At 36.8% G+C, this 16,389-nt stretch overlaps 3 protein-coding genes across 3 annotated transcripts in view; 2 read left to right on the top strand and 1 right to left on the bottom strand.

The window, feature by feature from the left end:
* Positions 1–1,992: 1,992 nt before the first annotated feature.
* Positions 1,993–2,696, bottom strand: Tsp_05875 (conserved hypothetical protein). Its single transcript, XM_003380098.1, is given in 4 exon segments — positions 1,993–2,020; positions 2,048–2,251; positions 2,265–2,418; positions 2,678–2,696. 4 exon segments carry the CDS (start codon positions 2,694–2,696, stop codon positions 1,993–1,995), a joined length of 405 nt encoding a protein of 134 aa, XP_003380146.1.
* A 2,052-nt stretch (positions 2,697–4,748) lies between these two features.
* Tsp_05876 (putative PDZ domain protein) lies at positions 4,749–14,906 on the top strand. Its single transcript, XM_003380097.1, is given in 29 exon segments — positions 4,749–4,892; positions 5,059–5,149; positions 5,181–6,741; positions 7,711–7,770; positions 8,008–8,534; positions 8,625–8,841; positions 8,912–9,035; positions 9,096–9,226; positions 9,335–9,434; positions 9,602–9,671; positions 9,779–9,876; positions 9,973–10,278; positions 10,379–10,467; positions 10,531–10,737; positions 10,847–11,077; positions 11,152–11,467; positions 11,502–11,886; positions 11,950–12,028; positions 12,094–12,259; positions 12,323–12,570; positions 12,690–12,885; positions 13,065–13,173; positions 13,248–13,464; positions 13,585–13,808; positions 13,928–14,029; positions 14,138–14,247; positions 14,328–14,437; positions 14,580–14,733; positions 14,751–14,906. The coding sequence occupies 29 exon segments, from the start codon at positions 4,749–4,751 to the stop codon at positions 14,904–14,906; spliced, it is 6,528 nt and encodes a 2,175-aa protein (XP_003380145.1).
* A 1,186-nt stretch (positions 14,907–16,092) lies between these two features.
* Tsp_05877 (hypothetical protein) overlaps positions 16,093–16,389 on the top strand; it is an 878-nt gene continuing 581 nt past the window's right edge. The window contains exon 1 of the mRNA XM_003380096.1: positions 16,093–16,128. Within this exon, the coding sequence (XP_003380144.1) occupies positions 16,093–16,128 (36 nt within the window). The remainder of the gene's footprint in view (positions 16,129–16,389) is intronic.

Below are 16,389 nucleotides of genomic sequence, written 5' to 3'. Positions count from 1 at the left end.
TCCAATAGCTGAATGACACTTTTTTTCTCATTTCATTTTGTAACTTGTGTTTTTTAATGTCGATTGCATTGTCATAATTGGTATGAAATATTGAACCTGCGACGGTTGATCTCTTTTCAAATTGTTGTTCATTTTCGGTACAGGTTAGTGGTTTTTTTTTAAAATAATTTTGCACTACATGTTGTATTGTTCTTCCATGGAATGGGTGTGATTTGTTTTCCAATTTCCACATTTCGATGACATATTAATTCGGCTGGCAATTTTTGTTCCCATTTATATACAATAGAAAAGGCATTTTTGTTTGTTCTTTCCATTTTTTTCCTTTTTCACCTATTTAATATTATCATTTTGCTTGGTCAGATTTTGCGCACAGTTGTCGCAAAACAGACACAGTCGACCTCGGCAATACCAGTTCTTTGACCATGCACACCGGCCGACTGACTTTTGATAGTCGGTTGGACGCGTCGTCCGTCTGCTCGCTCTAGCCCATTTTTGTACTTGTCGGCTTCATCTGCAAACTTTCAATTGTCTCCTAGCATTGGACGTCCTTGTTCAATTTCCACCTTCTCCACCGCCGCTGGTCACTTTGTCCACTTTGATTTTCTTTCTCCACCCATGATGACCATTGTTTATTTCTTTTCCAATGTTTGTTTACTCGATCAACAACAGCTCGATAGCTTTTATTTTCTCTTTCATCCGTGTTGCTTTTTTTCCCTCAATATTTGATTGCAAGCTTTTCCACTTCACTTCAGCTCTGCATTCTGAGCTTAATAATTGTTGCACTGAAATTTATTGCATGTTAAAATTCTTGTCTTTCTTCATATTGTATAATTTTTTCCTCTTTGCTACAGTACTTAAATGGCGAGTAGGGTTGAATAGGCAGAGTGATTTGAAATTTGATATTTTTCAAATGATTTTTCATTATTTTGTTTTAACAGTGGGAAAGAAAATGGCAAAATTGAGTTTAATATATTTTTTCTATTTCTCATAATTGCATGCGCATGAATATTGTATTATCAATATGAGATCAGCTTAGTTGTCATTTGAAAATGCAATCTGTTTGATCAATGTGCTTGTGCATTTTTGGCTATATTTTCGCAATATTTTGTTGCTTATTGATTGCATTCAGTTTAGCGCATTTTTCAATAATGAACCAGTGGAATTTGGTTAATTTGTTTGCTTCAATTTATTTAAGAAATGGACGCTTTTCAATCTTGCTGAGCGAGAAACTGATTCTTAATGAGGTGTTAATGATAAAGTGAATCTATTTTCACATGTTGTTATTAACTTTTTGTAATTTTCAAAATATGCTGCTGCTGGATCAATCGATTTGTTCGAATAATGTTTAATAAATTATTTTTTAACGGCTTAGTCAATAGTCAAAAATGCCAATAATTGGTTGTCAAGATGTATTGTTGTTGTTGTTGTTGTTGTTGTATATGTGAAATATTAATTGTTATTAACGTTGTGGATGAAAAGTTTGCTCGATTTTCTAGAACTAGCTTTTCTCCGGTCATGATAAGTTGAATGAGTGAGCTGTTGTTACACATTGAATGGCAGAAGCGGTTTTTGAAAATGTTGAAAAGTTTTCTCGAACGATTTTTCTACTTTGTTGAACACACACACACATACGGAGAAAGTTTAACTTTTGAAAATTATTTAAACTTTTAACGCTAGCTGTATAGTGTATTGAAGATTGATTGAGATTCGAGAATGGAAAATTCAAGTATTGTTTGCAAAGAGAACAAGCCTGCTGGATATGGTCGAGATATTTTGATTTTCGTTCATTGTTTGCACTATTTGTTGAAGTAGCAGAAATTTCTACTAAACTAGAGTTTTTACAATTGAAGACTAGATTCATTTTTCATCTAGCACTTATTCTTCTTATCATTTTCTAGCAAATATCTGAAGGTTGGATAACGAATTTGAAATTGCAAATAGCGAATAACAAAATTGTTGATTGAACTTTTTTTTTCAAACAATTTTTCCATTTCACCTACCTGATAATAACATAATCGGACTGAAATTATATATATGTATAATATACGTTATCAATGAATAGTTGTTCAAAATTTTTAGCTGCACAGCAGTAGGTAGGGGTTGTTTTCCGTGACCGATAGGGTCACAGTTGGATAGAATGAAAGGGTTCGCCATTGATTCGCAGGGGTCAGATTGACAGTCACGTTGTAAAGTAGTCGGTTGAAAATTGTCATCATCATCATCGTCATCATCACTACCACCACTACCATTTCTTGGAAGAAAACTGGTTGCATTGCTTCACCACTTCTGTAGCATTGTGTTCTTCATGCGTATGCGTGTTTGTTGTCTCTAAGCATACTTGTGTGTGTGTGTGTTTGTGTAGCAAGATTGCGCAATTGTTGTCTCTTTTGCACACAGTGTTCGGAAAAGAATTTTTTACTTTTGTAGAATTAAAAAATTTTTAATTAATATTTATTTTTGTTTCAGATTGTTGTTATGACTTGAAAATACTGCCGTTGTTTATCGATGGAACATCCACAGTGCCTTCAATCGACAAGTGAAAAAGGTAAAAATTAACTTGTTATACTATTCTAGTTAAAGGAATAGAAAATTGCTATTTAATGTACATTTTTAATTAATACAAAAGAGTATAGTTTATGATATATTATGTAAGAAATATTTTTCGGGAAATCCGTACTTTTTCTCAGCTTGTCCATTTTAATGGGACAGACAGAACGTTGATCGTTGATCGATAGATGTCAGAAATGAGTGTCAATTTGAGCTTGGCCGTCATGTTTGACATCGTCCAAGCGGCGCTATAATTGTACTAGCTAACGCTTTAATGTTTCCCCTTCACTTCTTCGTCGATGTGTATATACATGTCCAGATTGACCAATACTGCACTGATGCAATGCTCGCGCTTATAGTCACACGTACATGTACATATATATATATATGCATGCTTGTGTACAACAACAACATTTTCACATGTATATTTATTTATCTATCTTTTTGATTGTTGCTGCTATTTTCTGTCAGAGAATTTATTGCAATTTTCAGTCTTATTGTAGTCGACAATTGCAACAACCGGCCCAGTATCAATTCTCGTCTCTTGTGATGATGATGATGATGCAATCATCACATTCATCAGTCATCATTGTTTCGTTTCGAATATTATTATTTTCTTTTAAATATTTTTAATACTAGTGGCAAATATTTTAATTTTTTGCTTTTCAATCAAAAACTGATTTTTATTTGAATAATTACGTCATCACACATGTTGGAAAATGAAGACATTTTGCCAATTGGTCGTCAAATTGTTCTTTGTTTTTCAGTAATTTTTATCATCATGACTCATCGTATATTTTTTTTTGCTTTTAATTGATCGAATTTATTATTTTTTCCTCAATTTCCAATATTTACTAGTTTTCCGTGTCATCAAGTGTGATTCGCATTTTCAATTTATTTTTTTACCAGTAAGAAATAGTCTTTGTTATTTTATTTGATTTTCATATTTATTTATTCTATTTTATAACTTTTTTGATTTTGATTCTCTTTGACTGATAAATATATATATATTTTTTTCTACTTTTGCCAGGTTAATTAATACGTGAAACTGCTGAACTATATATGTATATATGTAGTTGTCGATTTAGTTGGTTTGTGCGTGTGCATTAAGACAAAAAATTGATTTCAACCGATCGTTCTCTCTTTCTCTCTCTCTCTCTCTTTTTCTCTTACAGCGATTCTAATTTGGCATAAATTTTATCACACCAAACACCGTTGACAATTTTCCTCACAACTTTTATCCTTTCTATCCTATGATTTTATTTTGCTTTTTCTAATTTAATTTATGTTAATTTTTTCTTTTATTTTTTTCTGAATTATTGAATTTTTTTAAGTTTGTTGACAGAAATTTAAAAATTTGTGTTCAACATTTGAAATTTCACGCTCAAGTATTTTGCACACGATCTTTGACCAAGAAGTAAGTGACATTTATTAAATTGGTTGATTTGGAAAATTAAATTAAATAATACTCTTCTGATAATTGACGAATTTCCATTTCTCAGATTCAATAAATGCATGCGCAATAGCAGAACGGCTATATATATATATATATATATATATACATATGCATGCTCGCAACTGTTGAATTGTGTGATTTTTCATTGCGACAATCTGGTGTGGCAGGCACCCTGCGAAATATATAATTTATTGTCCATAATTTCCATTCAATCAGTAAGCGAAAATGACTAAATTTGTGCAAATGCAGTGTTGATTTTCACAAGTTTATTTTTTAATTTAAATTTAATTACAAATACTGTTTTCTCGTCGCTGTAGTGAACGTTTTGATCAAAATTTGCCCATTTCATTTGTATTTTTGCCCACAGTGAAAAATCGAATGGAAATTATTTCATTATTTTAGCATAATTGTCAAGGCGTTGTTAATTTTTCTTTCTCTTTTTCTTTTCCTCAAATTACTTGTCGTAAATGTGGAAAGAATATTATTTTTCGAAAAGAAAAAAATTGCGCGCATTGTTTCTTCGATTCGATCATATTTTTGCCGGAAATTATTTTCGTGATTTCATTTACAATGAATCAATTTTCATCACGCGATGAATTATGCCACTTTTATTATTATTATTGTTGTTGTTGTTGTTGTCAGTTTGCTATTAAAATTTATATAAAATATAAAAATGTATTCTTCTTCTTCTTCTTCTTCTTCTTCTTTTTTCCCAAAAATGAAATGATCTAGTTTTTGCTTTCCGATGGAAGTGGGATGTCCTGTTTTGAAAAGCAGTTGTGATAAATTTGTTCCAAAGTTCAACGATTGCAATCATTTTCTGTTCTGCGGGGAATTTTATTATTCACCAGCAGCAACAGCAGCAGCAGTAGCATTTGTGCTCTTTTATGTATATATATCAACAAAAAGAAGATAACAGTAAAATAATGGTGGAAAAGAAAATTGCAATATGAAAAATCTAATACCTGAATACTACTAATATAATAATAAGTACAGTAATCAGTATTGATAATTATGTTTTTTTTTGTATTTTTTTCTGAAAAATATATGTTGAGAAATTGTTTTGTTGTTTGACCAGTTTGGGTTTTTTTGCCGTAATGCATCATCTGTTTGCTTGTGGAACATTTTTCAGTTTAGTATCGTTAGGTAGTGCTATTATTTTGCTTTATTATTTCAGTGACCGAGTTGGGTGCTCGTGACGTTGACGTTGCTGTTGGTGAAGAGAGTTGCTCTGGTGCGGTGTGTCATTCGTCGACCGCCGCCTCAGAGGAATCGCAAGATTGTATCTGGACGTTGTCTGAACAGCCGAACGATTCGACCAATGAGCTTCTCGGGACTGGCACTGATGCCGGCAGTGGGATGTTAGCCGATGCTGACAGCAAGCCAGAGCTGAAACGCAAAACTGGTGACGCTGAGGAGGCGAATTTGAATTTGGAAATTAGTCGTCAAGCCGAGACGAGGTCCACGGCAACGGTGCTGGTCAAGCGCGAGTTGAGCCCTTGTGCGTTGATGGCCAGTGTGCAAGAGCAGGAAGAGGAAGAATTGGAAGAAGAAGAAGAAGAAGGGGATGACGACGACGACGACGTGGTAGAAGAGCCTGCTGAATCTGCAACGCCATACCAACAGATGGGTGGGCACAGTGGTGGGCGTTTGCCGCCGTTTGGACAGTTCGGTCGATCGCACGAATTGCCACCGTCTCTGTGCATGCCGTGGCTTTCTTGGAGTCCCGTGGGACGGGATCGGCACGCGTCGAGCAGTTCCTACACGCACGGTGATACGATACCGAAAATGCGTTCCAGCGCTTGCGTAGGCATGGGCGGTGGTTTGTCGTCGGGGGCAGGACTGACTGGAGTGACGGTGGGCGGCGGTTCAGCGTCGGCTTCTTTGGGACAGCGTGATTTGGACATGTCCGTCGGCCAGTTGGCTACAGTAGTGGCCAACGTGCAGAACAAGCGATGGTCGGTGGCAGGTGCCGGACCTGAGCTCACTTTGCTTCGGGTTAAATTGGACGACGTGCAGCGTGAATTGTGCGAACTGCAATCCAAGCACGAGCTGATGACTTTGGAATATCAGGACGTGTTGAACGAGCTCGACTGTTGTCGAGCTAGCAAGGAACGTCTGGAAATGGAATTGCACGATTGTCGTTTAGAGGCGGTGAAGTCGAAAGGCGACGTCGAACTGCTTGTTCAACAGAAGCAGCTTGCTGAACGTCAAGCAATGGAATTGCAACTGCAATTACAAGCTCGTCAAGCGGAATTGGACGATTTACGACGTCAGCATGCGGAAATTGACAACAAGGATCATCGACATTATCATCATCATCAGCGTCGTCGAGATCATGAACAACAACAACAACAGCAGCAGCAGCAGCAGCAACAACAACAACAACAACAACAACAATTACAGAAGCATGAACAATTGATTGCAAGCACACTGATGGTGGAATACGAACAAGCTTGTGCTGAAGTTGCCGGCTTGAAAGACCGCTGCAGATTGTTGGAAGCTGAAACGGTTGAATTGGGAAGCGCGTTGCGACTTGCCCAAGATGAATGCAGGCACATTCGGGCTGGGCGGGAACGTGATCTGGAACAGCACAGGCTGAAAATTAGCTCTTTCGAAGAATGTCAAGTGAGCTTGTACCAACAGTTGCACAAAATTGCCCAACAACGTGACATACTGCGGAGCGAAAACGACATGCTCAAGCAACAATTGCAAGATCTATGCGGAGATATGACCAGGTGCGTGTGCAACTACTTTTTTCTTCTCTTATTATTATACCATTGTTGTAATGCTAATGTAATAGTGTTCTTCTGCTGTGACTAGTGTTGTTTGAGGTTATCTTGTTTTTTTTTGAGTTGAGGGATGTTATTAATGTTTGATGAATTTTTAATATTCAGCGAAAGTGAAAGTGAGAGAGAGAATTATATTATTTCGTTTGCTTGGTTAAGTAGAGATGAAGAAGATTGATTGATTTTTTTTCATTTCTCATTTTTGCACTGCAATTCTTTACATTTCGAGTAGTGATATGGTTGAATTTGAAATTGCACTTTTCATTTTCTACAAAGATACACACCTGAGTAATGGAATTATGACGGTGTTCATCTGGGGCAGGTAACGTCATTTCGAAAGTGATTTATATGAAATTCATCTTTTGCAGAAGCTCGATTTAGTATATTATTGACTTGACTGCTTGCTTCGCTTTAGCAATTGCTCGGGTTGGTTCTCATTTGAGGATTGCAGTTTTCAGTTCAATCAGAACAGGTATAATGGATGATAATGATGTAACTGACTTGATGATTATGGATGAGTAGAAAAAGAACGCATTTCTTTTGCATCTCTTTCTACTAAACTGTTATCATCGAACATAGAAGATGGTTGTCGTTTGATTTGAAGTTCGCCATCATGCATGGTTGGTCGAGTTGATTGAACAAATGAATAAATAATGAAGAGCTGTAGAAAATGTATTGTATGTAAAAAATTTTAAGTTTTTTAGTGGGAATTTTTTCTCTGTTTCTTTGTCTGTTCACGAGAGTGCTAGTGTACACGTTGCATGGATTTGTTTGTTGCATATTCAATTTGAAATTCATTTCAACCATTTTTCATTTCACATTCGTTGATATGGTTTCACTGAATTTGTCAATAAAAGCAGGTGAAAAATGGAATAGTACCAACTGCGATTGAGATTGAAGTTTTAAAAAAGATTTTAGCTGTTGTTGCATCATCGTTCGTTCCATGGCTTCATTTGTCGATGAGGAACTTTGGCAAGAGTTGAAAAGTTTGTTCGAGAAAAAAAATATATTTTGATATAACATTTGTTGTTGAATCGTATGCATGCAATTAATTATGTGCAGATTCAGTTTGCTTGGTTTATTGTTATATCAGAAGGTTATGTTTCGAAGGAGGAGGGGAGGAGTGATTGAAAATTGGATCGTATGTGGTTAGTTTTCACAAATCTGGTGGCAAGTTGTGAATGGATGTAAAATGTTGTTGTTGTTTTTTTGTAGAAATTTGAACGTTCGACAAAAGCACGAAGAAGCGATGCGAGTTCTCAGGCGTCAACATGATGGTGTTTTGTCCGAATATCGTCACGTGATGTCGGAGCGGGATTCGGTTTTGAAAGAAAATGAACGTTTGTCCGAAGAGAAGGGCAATTTGTTGAAAAAAGTGAAAAGCAGTGAAAGCGACCGTCACGCGTTGATTGAACAATTGAAAACGGTCGAGGCGCAAATTGAAGCCGTACGCCAAGAGCGTGACGCGTTGCAGCAGCAGTTGAAAGCTCGGGACGAACAGCTCCGGGACCGGCTGCTGGCCGTCGCCAGCGCTTACGCCACTGCCAGTGGACGTCAGATGAGGCAAGTGGACGCCGTTGTTGACAACGGCATGAATCCCTACATGGACCCTGACCAGAGCATCACCAGCGAAGAAAGTGTCTCTGAATTGACTTCCACCACCAACGCGACCACTACTCCAAATTCTGCCGTTGGACGATGTGCCGACGCTGATTACGACAAATTGAGGCGTCTGGCCGACGGTCTAGACGAAGAGCTTACTTGTATGTATACATATATATATATTGTTGTTTTATGTGCATGACAGTTTATTTATTTGTACAATTTTTCAGTAGTTCGACAAGAAGTGGAAGCGGCGAAACAGCAACGCGACTGGGCATTGGGCGAAAGGCAGAGAATTGTTTCTGAACGTGAAAGCATGAGGTCGATGTGCGACAATTTGAGAAAAGAACGCGACGACGCGATCACTCGTCTAGCCGTTGCCATTCGAGACTCTGACGAAATTATGAGGCAGAAAGATCAAGCTGAACGAGAAATTCGAAAAATCAAGTATGCAAATTTTATTAAAATAATTAACATTATATTTTTTTAAAATTAATTATTGCTACTTGTTGAATAGAGAAAAAATTGAAATGGACGAACGACGTGTCACGAATGTCGAATCAACACCGAGCAATAGTCACGACTCGGCCATCGATGCAGACATGGCAGAGTGGGAGGTGGAAACTTTGGAATTGAATATGGTAATTGTAAAAACTTGGATCTGTTTTTTTTTGTAAAAATAAATTCATCTTTTTTATTAGAATGGTGCTCAGAAAAATGAAGATCTCGGCCTGGAATTACGCGGAGGGAGAGACGATCCTGTATTCGGACAATTGGTGCCAATTTATGTCACATCCGTTGCCGTTGGTAGCCGTCTGGATGGCGTTCTTAGGTGAATTGAAGTTTATATTTTAATTTCTTAATTTTTTTTTATTTTGAACACGATGAACAACAAGAAACGTGATGATATGAAATTTTTGTATATTTTTCCATTCAACAGGACATACGATTGTATCATGATGGTGAATAATATTGACGTCTCGTTGATGGAACGTCGTTCAGTGATGGACATATTGCGCAACAGCAGTGCTGTGAAAATGGTAAATGATTTTCTCTTTTTTTTGTTTTGTTTTTTTCATTATACTTCAGGGTGTAATAAATAAATAAATAAATAAATAAAATGATTGTTATATTTTTCTTTTCTTATTTTTATTGTCTGTCATTTTTGTGTTTCATTGATCTGATTGATCATCAATAAAATAAATAGGTGATCAAACGTCGACGATTGGTTGGTATGAAGTTGATATCCGTCCCACTGGCAGCTGCATCAGATGGAGGTAGAGTTATCCAAATATTGCTTTATTTTTTTTTCAATTTCTTATATTTATTGTACCGTTGAAATCATTCTTTCTTTCTTTTGTTAATTTCTTGTTTGTGTTTTCAGATGTTGGTATTGTATTTGAAGATGGCGTGTACGTTAGCAAGATTAAAACGAGTTCAGCAGCGGCAAAAGCTGGCCATTTGGCCGTTGGCGATCGATTGGTTTATGTAATTAAAATAAAATTTAAAAATTATTAGCAGTTTATTTTTTGTCACTGCTTACAAAGTTGGTTTTTTTTCTTTGTTTTGCGTGATCAGATTAACGACGTGCCTGTGGAGAATCGATCCGCGTCTACGGTTGAAGAATTGGTGCGCAGTTTCAACGGCTGCGGTTTGGTCCTGGCGGTGGTGAAGAGTCCGCCGGTGATGTCACCGATCACACCGTCCTCTTCGACGTTCCCATTCCAAACATCACTGCATTCCTCTTCTGCACAAATGAAGCATCAGGATTCTTGTGCCAACTGTCAATCCACTGCTGCTGCTGCTGCTGCTGTTGTTGTTACTAAACAGAAACGTGATTTTGCTGTACAAGTTTCTTTTGTTGTCACTGAAACCCATGCTCCGGTGAAAAAATACGAGAGTCTGTTTGACAAAGTTGGTGGTTTATTATTATTATTTTTTTTTCAATCAAATTCAATTTTCACTGGAGAAATATTTATTTCAGATGCACGACAAAATTTTTGGTCGTAGTGAACGGAAAGCAACCGTACGTGCCGCGGCTGCCGTGCCAATCGATACAACGGATACACCGAAGTTTGATCATATTGTTTGCTTTTAGGTTGGTTAATTTGATATTCTTTTTTGTATGTGTTCAAGTGAATCAAGCAAACGTTGGCATAATGGTCAAAATTCTGACCGACGCGCTCGTCCAAGTTCTGTATATAGTTGTTATACGGTAGTTGATCGCAGTAACAGCAAAGGAGGAGTCACTGCTGAACAGCAAGTGCTCCAACAATTGGACAGTATTTTAGAAGCTTCAGAACGAGAATGTGACAGCAAGAACAACAACAACAACAACAACAAGTAAGCAATAATAATGTTTTTTTTGTTATTTTTGCGTTTGCTTTCTTCGTTTTTTACGGTATTTGCCCAGTTGTTGTCGAGTGGTAAATTGTTTGCTTGATTTTTAAAGAGCACTACTACTCGGGGTGATGAACAGTGAACGTTCCGGCGGAGGCACGTGGCCAAAGTACAAGCCCAATGTCAATGGCAGCGGTGTTGAAATGGCAAACGTGGCAAATGGCACTGTGGAACCATCCCCACCCCTGGCATCTGCCCCTGCACCGGCACCTGATAAATTTGCCGGACGGCGAAGTGCTCTTCAAGCTTTTCATGGCAAAATTGTCGACAAGCAGTCAGCAGTGTCAGTTTTTATTGTTTTTAAATTGAATACAATTTATTTAATATAATAAAAATAATAATGAAATTGTTGTTCAGCGAAAGCCGACTTCGCAATACGTTTGCGAAACGAAGCTCGAAAATACGTTCCACTGAAGCTCGACCAGTCAGCTATCATCCGACTTCAGTTATATCTGGTCAGTATTCGTTGATTGGTTCAAAATTTTCCGCACGCCCAATGTCACCTTTGGTGGGCGGCAATATCCATTCCACATCTTCATCTTCTCCAAGTGATGATTCACCGCCTCAGTGTCTCAGTTTGGACAGCACAGCCGCCTCTTCTCCTTTGCATCACGCTGCTGCAGGGCACAAAGTATGTGGAAATTTTGCAACGAACACCAATATCGATCGAATAGTTTTTCAATTTTAATATCAATTTTATCACACAGAATCTGGCCTATTATGGCAATCATTTGAATCAAGGCAATCACGGCAGACCTGGTTCATTGATGATGTTCAAACCGAATCTCCAGTTGCATGTGGCACACGCGATGCCTGTGGTGACCAACACTACCAACAGCAACAACAACAACCGCTATTCCCCTTGTTTGGCATTCGATCATCAGTCGCCAATGGCAAGTCATATTCACGATCAAGACGTCGACCAACGTTCCTATGCTTCACAGAGCAGCGGTTCACGTGGGGCGGCGGCAGTTGCTGGTCTTTTCGGTAGTGCTGCTGGTGACCACCAGCAGTGCTCGTCGAAGAGTTTGCATCGACTTGATGCAGGTCGTTATCACCCTGCTATTCACAGTCTTTCGCGGACCAAACGTGGTATTGAATTCATCTGCAACGTTGAATTTAATGCATATTATTATTATTGTTATTATTTTATAGTTTCCAATAAACTGGAACGCGTGATACCGCTTCATTCGTTTTCTTCAGACGAATACAATAATCAATCTGGAGGAGGAAGGTAGGAAATTACAAGAAAAAAAAATAATTAATTGTCTAATTAATTTGGAAATTTCATTTTTCAAGATTGATCAAAGGCGATGTGCGCACATTGCACATTGAAAAACGAAGCAGTCATGAAGGTCTTGGAATTAGCGTTGCCAGCAGCGGCAATGGAGTGTTTGTTTCGTCAGTTAGTGAAAATAGTTTGGCAGCGCGGCATGGGCTTCAAGTGGGCGACCAACTTTTGGAGGTGAAACTGATAATTGATAATATTAATTTCAATTTCCACTATGTTGTATTGTTCAATTTTCAGGTATGCGGTATTAACATGCGTAGTGCGAACATTCAGCACGCAAGCAACGTGCTCAGCCATCTCGGTCGTTCTGAGCAAATTACGTTGATGGTCCAATACAATCCAAACAGATACACCCGCGAGATGACCGATTACCACAGTGTTTGCAGTACACCCCGAGCCACACCGAGTTCGATGCTTTCCACGCAAGGTTCGAAAGCTTTCATGTCGCAAGATTCATCTTTGCAAAGTACAAGTGCCACCCAGAGGTAAATTGGCTAATTCACAATAATAATATTAATAGTATTATAATTAGTATTGAAAAATTCGACTTTTATCCAATTATAATGACGCTGAATTTGTATGCATATCTGCATTTTTATTTTAGCCACGAATTATTAACTGGAAGTCATTGTTCAGTTCACTATGAACCAAGGTTTGTGTTCTTGAAACGTGACTCAGACGACTGGGGTTTTACTTTGATTGGCGGTAACGCGATTGGTATTTTTGTCGACGATGTCAAACCTGCTGTTGCCTGCGTCGTCGGACCCGACACTCTGCGTACTGGCGATCAAATTCTTGAGGTATTTATTTATTATACATGTCGTCCACGTAAAAAATTAATATGGATTTTAATTATTTTCACTGTTTCGTAACAGCACTGTTTTGTCAGTTGCACAGTTCTGAAACGCAGCATAAAAATTTGTTGAAAATTTATTTCTTTTTAAAATTCCTTTTTGATAATTTCTTCTTCATTTCACAGTTCGACGGTGTGAATTTCCGTAAACTAACTTTGGAGCAGGCGTTGATGGAAATTGGCCAGCGCAGTGTTGGCTCTGAAGTATCCGTGCTGGTTCAGTATAATGATTCGAGTGCGATGTTTTTGTTGTTGTTATTATTATTAATAATAACATTATTATTATTATTCGATTCGGTTTCATTTTAGGATATCAGAAATGCAAACGAGGCGCGGGGGATTCATTTTACGTGCGAGTAACTGTCGATCGTCAAGCCGAAAACACTGATGAGCTGAGCTTCCGTTCTGGTGACATTTTGCGTGTAGATAATACCGTTTTCAACGGTGTCGCTGGCCTCTGGCGAGCATGGCTTGTTGATCAGGAAGGTCGTGAACGATCGTGCGGCATCATTCCATCCAAAAACAGGTGTTGTGTTTATTATTCATTATTTGTAAATGTTGGTGAATGAAATTTTGAATTGAAATATTATTATTATTATTGATGGACAATTTTGTTCATTTGTTCCATATTCATTGATTGATACAGACTTGAAGAAGAATTTTTATTCAAAAGAAGTGGCTCTGAAATATCTACCGTTGAAGGAACCAGCACTGAAGGCGGAGGTGGATCTAGGCGTGGTACCATTCGACGATCGCTGAAATTTATACGCAGATCATCCAGGTCCAGTCATCAGCGCACACCTTCGAAAGAGTCTCGAGATCTCGAATCCGATTCGACCATCATTGATGAACTCTATCAGCGTGTGGAACGTTTGGATTGTATGTTGTCGATTTTATTTCTTATTATAATACAATCTTTCTTCACTTGTTGTACTTTTATGCTTATTTGATTAACATTGAATGGCCTTTACAAATTTATTCATATTTAGACAAGCAAAAACGTCCATTGCTACTGCTTGGGACATTAGTTGACGTAATTGTTGCCAAATTGCTAGAAGATTATCCGAAAATGTTTGTTCAGTGTGTTCCAGGTAGTGTAGTGAATTTCAAGATTTGCAATTCAACTGCATGTCTCTTTGTTGCAATTGTTGTGTTGAAATTATTTATCCTTTTATAATAATATTTGTTTTCTTTAAAAGAATGCGTGAAACCCATGCCTGTTCCTGCTCTTGAGCAAGGCCTTTTGCAAAATCTCTATGTCGACTACCGCAAACGTGACAAATTGTTCGAAATTACACGAGTTGCAGTGGTGAAAGATTTGATTGACAAAGTGATGGATGCATTGTCTTTTTGCTTTTTTTTTATTTAAATTTACAATTCACTTTACAGGGCTATCACTGTATTTTGCACGTCAATCCGTTGGCTATTGAAAGATTGCATCGCTTACAAATTTATCCCGTCGTCATATTTGTCAAATTTAAGAATTTCAAACAGATCAAGTATGATTTGTGAATTGTTTTTTTTTCATTTTGCAATTACGTATTCTAAATACTGTTCTTGTGAAACAACTGATTGTTCTTTTTGTTCTTATGAGACAGTTGAAATTTACATCTTCGCCAAACAATTTTTCGGTTACTTTAGAGAATTATGTGACGATCGATTAAGTAGCAAACAGGCGAAAGAGATGTTCGAAAATGCTGCAAAAGTTGAAGCAGAATGTCATCATTTATTTTCTGGTTCGTCATTTTCTGTTCTTTTTAATTTTATAAATTTATTGCTACCTCTACAACGTGTGGTATATTTTCATTTCAGCGACAATACATGGACCGCATCATAGTATCAAACATATTTGCCAACAGATTGCATGCACTGTTGAACATGAGCAAAAGAAGACACTTTGGATTATTTCTGGAGACACGATGTGAACCAAAAACAGCAGCAACAAGCAGGTTCGGTTTGTTGAAATGATTTTCAATCATTCGAAGGATGTTTGAATTTTTTCAAAAAAAAAACAAATAATTATAAGTTTCTGTTTTATATTTTCTGTATTACATTGTCTTCTTGTTATGTTACCCATAATTATTATTCTATCTTTGACTTTTTATACTCAGTATTCAATTATATTATATTGTATTGTATTATATTATATTATATTATATTTCATTTTATTACTATCATTAATAAATACTTCTTCAGTATGAATAGAATTCGATTTTTCTGAATACTTAAGCTGTAAAATGAGAAATAATTGGACATTTTGACTGCGTAGTAAATTGATGGAACATCCCCATCGTCAGACGCCGACGAGCACCACCATCACCACAACCATAATAATAATATATGTACATCTCTATCATAAAATGTTCAATTCAGCAGGTAATAAAAATTCAACACCGTTTTGTCAGGGTGATTCTTTTTGCGAAAATTTCTGTTTTAGCGTATAACATTTTTTTGGTAGATGATGTTGTCATGTTTTGAAGTTGAATTTCTTTGAAAAACATTTGAAATTGAAAATACTGAGCACTGGTTGAAAAGGACAGAAGAAAAAATAATAATGCATATTAACAAAACAAATAAATGGCAAAATGAAGCAAACATTAATTACACTCGTTCTTTGACAGAGAACATTAGCCGGTAGTAAGTTTCAATCACATCTAAACATCTCTCACAGGGTCATTGTCATCGGCGCCTATAGCGAGGCTTCATTACGTCAAACAAAATTCAAATACCTGCATCACCAGAGATACATACGAATTCATTTGGTGCAACGTCCACCAAATATAAACAACGGACAGGGTCATTGTGTAATGACAAGGGTTTATGTTAAAGCAAATTTAAAATTTGACAAAGCTGCAATTAAATTTTCTCCTCAAACAGATTGCATTAGTTAAGTAAATAAAGCGCAATGAAAAATATGCACTACTCTCATCCCTATCAGCAAAACGAATGAAATAAAAATTTGCATACGAGGTCGTCCACTTTATTGGAAATAATTTTAGTTTGAGGCCGTCCGTGTATGAGAGCGGTGCGTTGTGATTCTAAAATTCACTGAAGACCAATATCAAATACCAAACACGAAATTTGCTTTTTATTTTAATTATTATTTTTTGGACTAATTTCTGAAAAATAATTTTGCAATCAATATCCAAAGACAATGAACATTAGCAATGGGAAGATGACGAATTTAGCAGTAAGTGGCAGTTTTATCATTTTAAAGTCTTAATCATTTAACAATGCAATCGAGAATCTATAATCAGCATACTTTTTCAATATATTCTCGATGAAGAATTCTCAATGGCTTTTGCCGGCAAATTTTTCACTTAAAATTAGCTTCATTTGAGCTACTTGGTTTTCTGACATGAGAAAATTTTTAGACATACGTAGGCNGTGTTTTGACTATATCAATGTTTTTTATTATGGTGTGTTCTGCCAGAATAGTTTATATTTTGAC

Source organism: Trichinella spiralis (genome assembly GCF_000181795.1).
Source record: "Trichinella spiralis strain ISS 195 chromosome Unknown Scfld2, whole genome shotgun sequence".
NCBI classification, from domain to species: domain Eukaryota; kingdom Metazoa; phylum Nematoda; class Enoplea; order Trichinellida; family Trichinellidae; genus Trichinella; species Trichinella spiralis.
The sequence above is the reverse complement of the archived record's forward strand: the minus strand, read 5'-3'. Positions and strand labels throughout refer to the sequence as shown.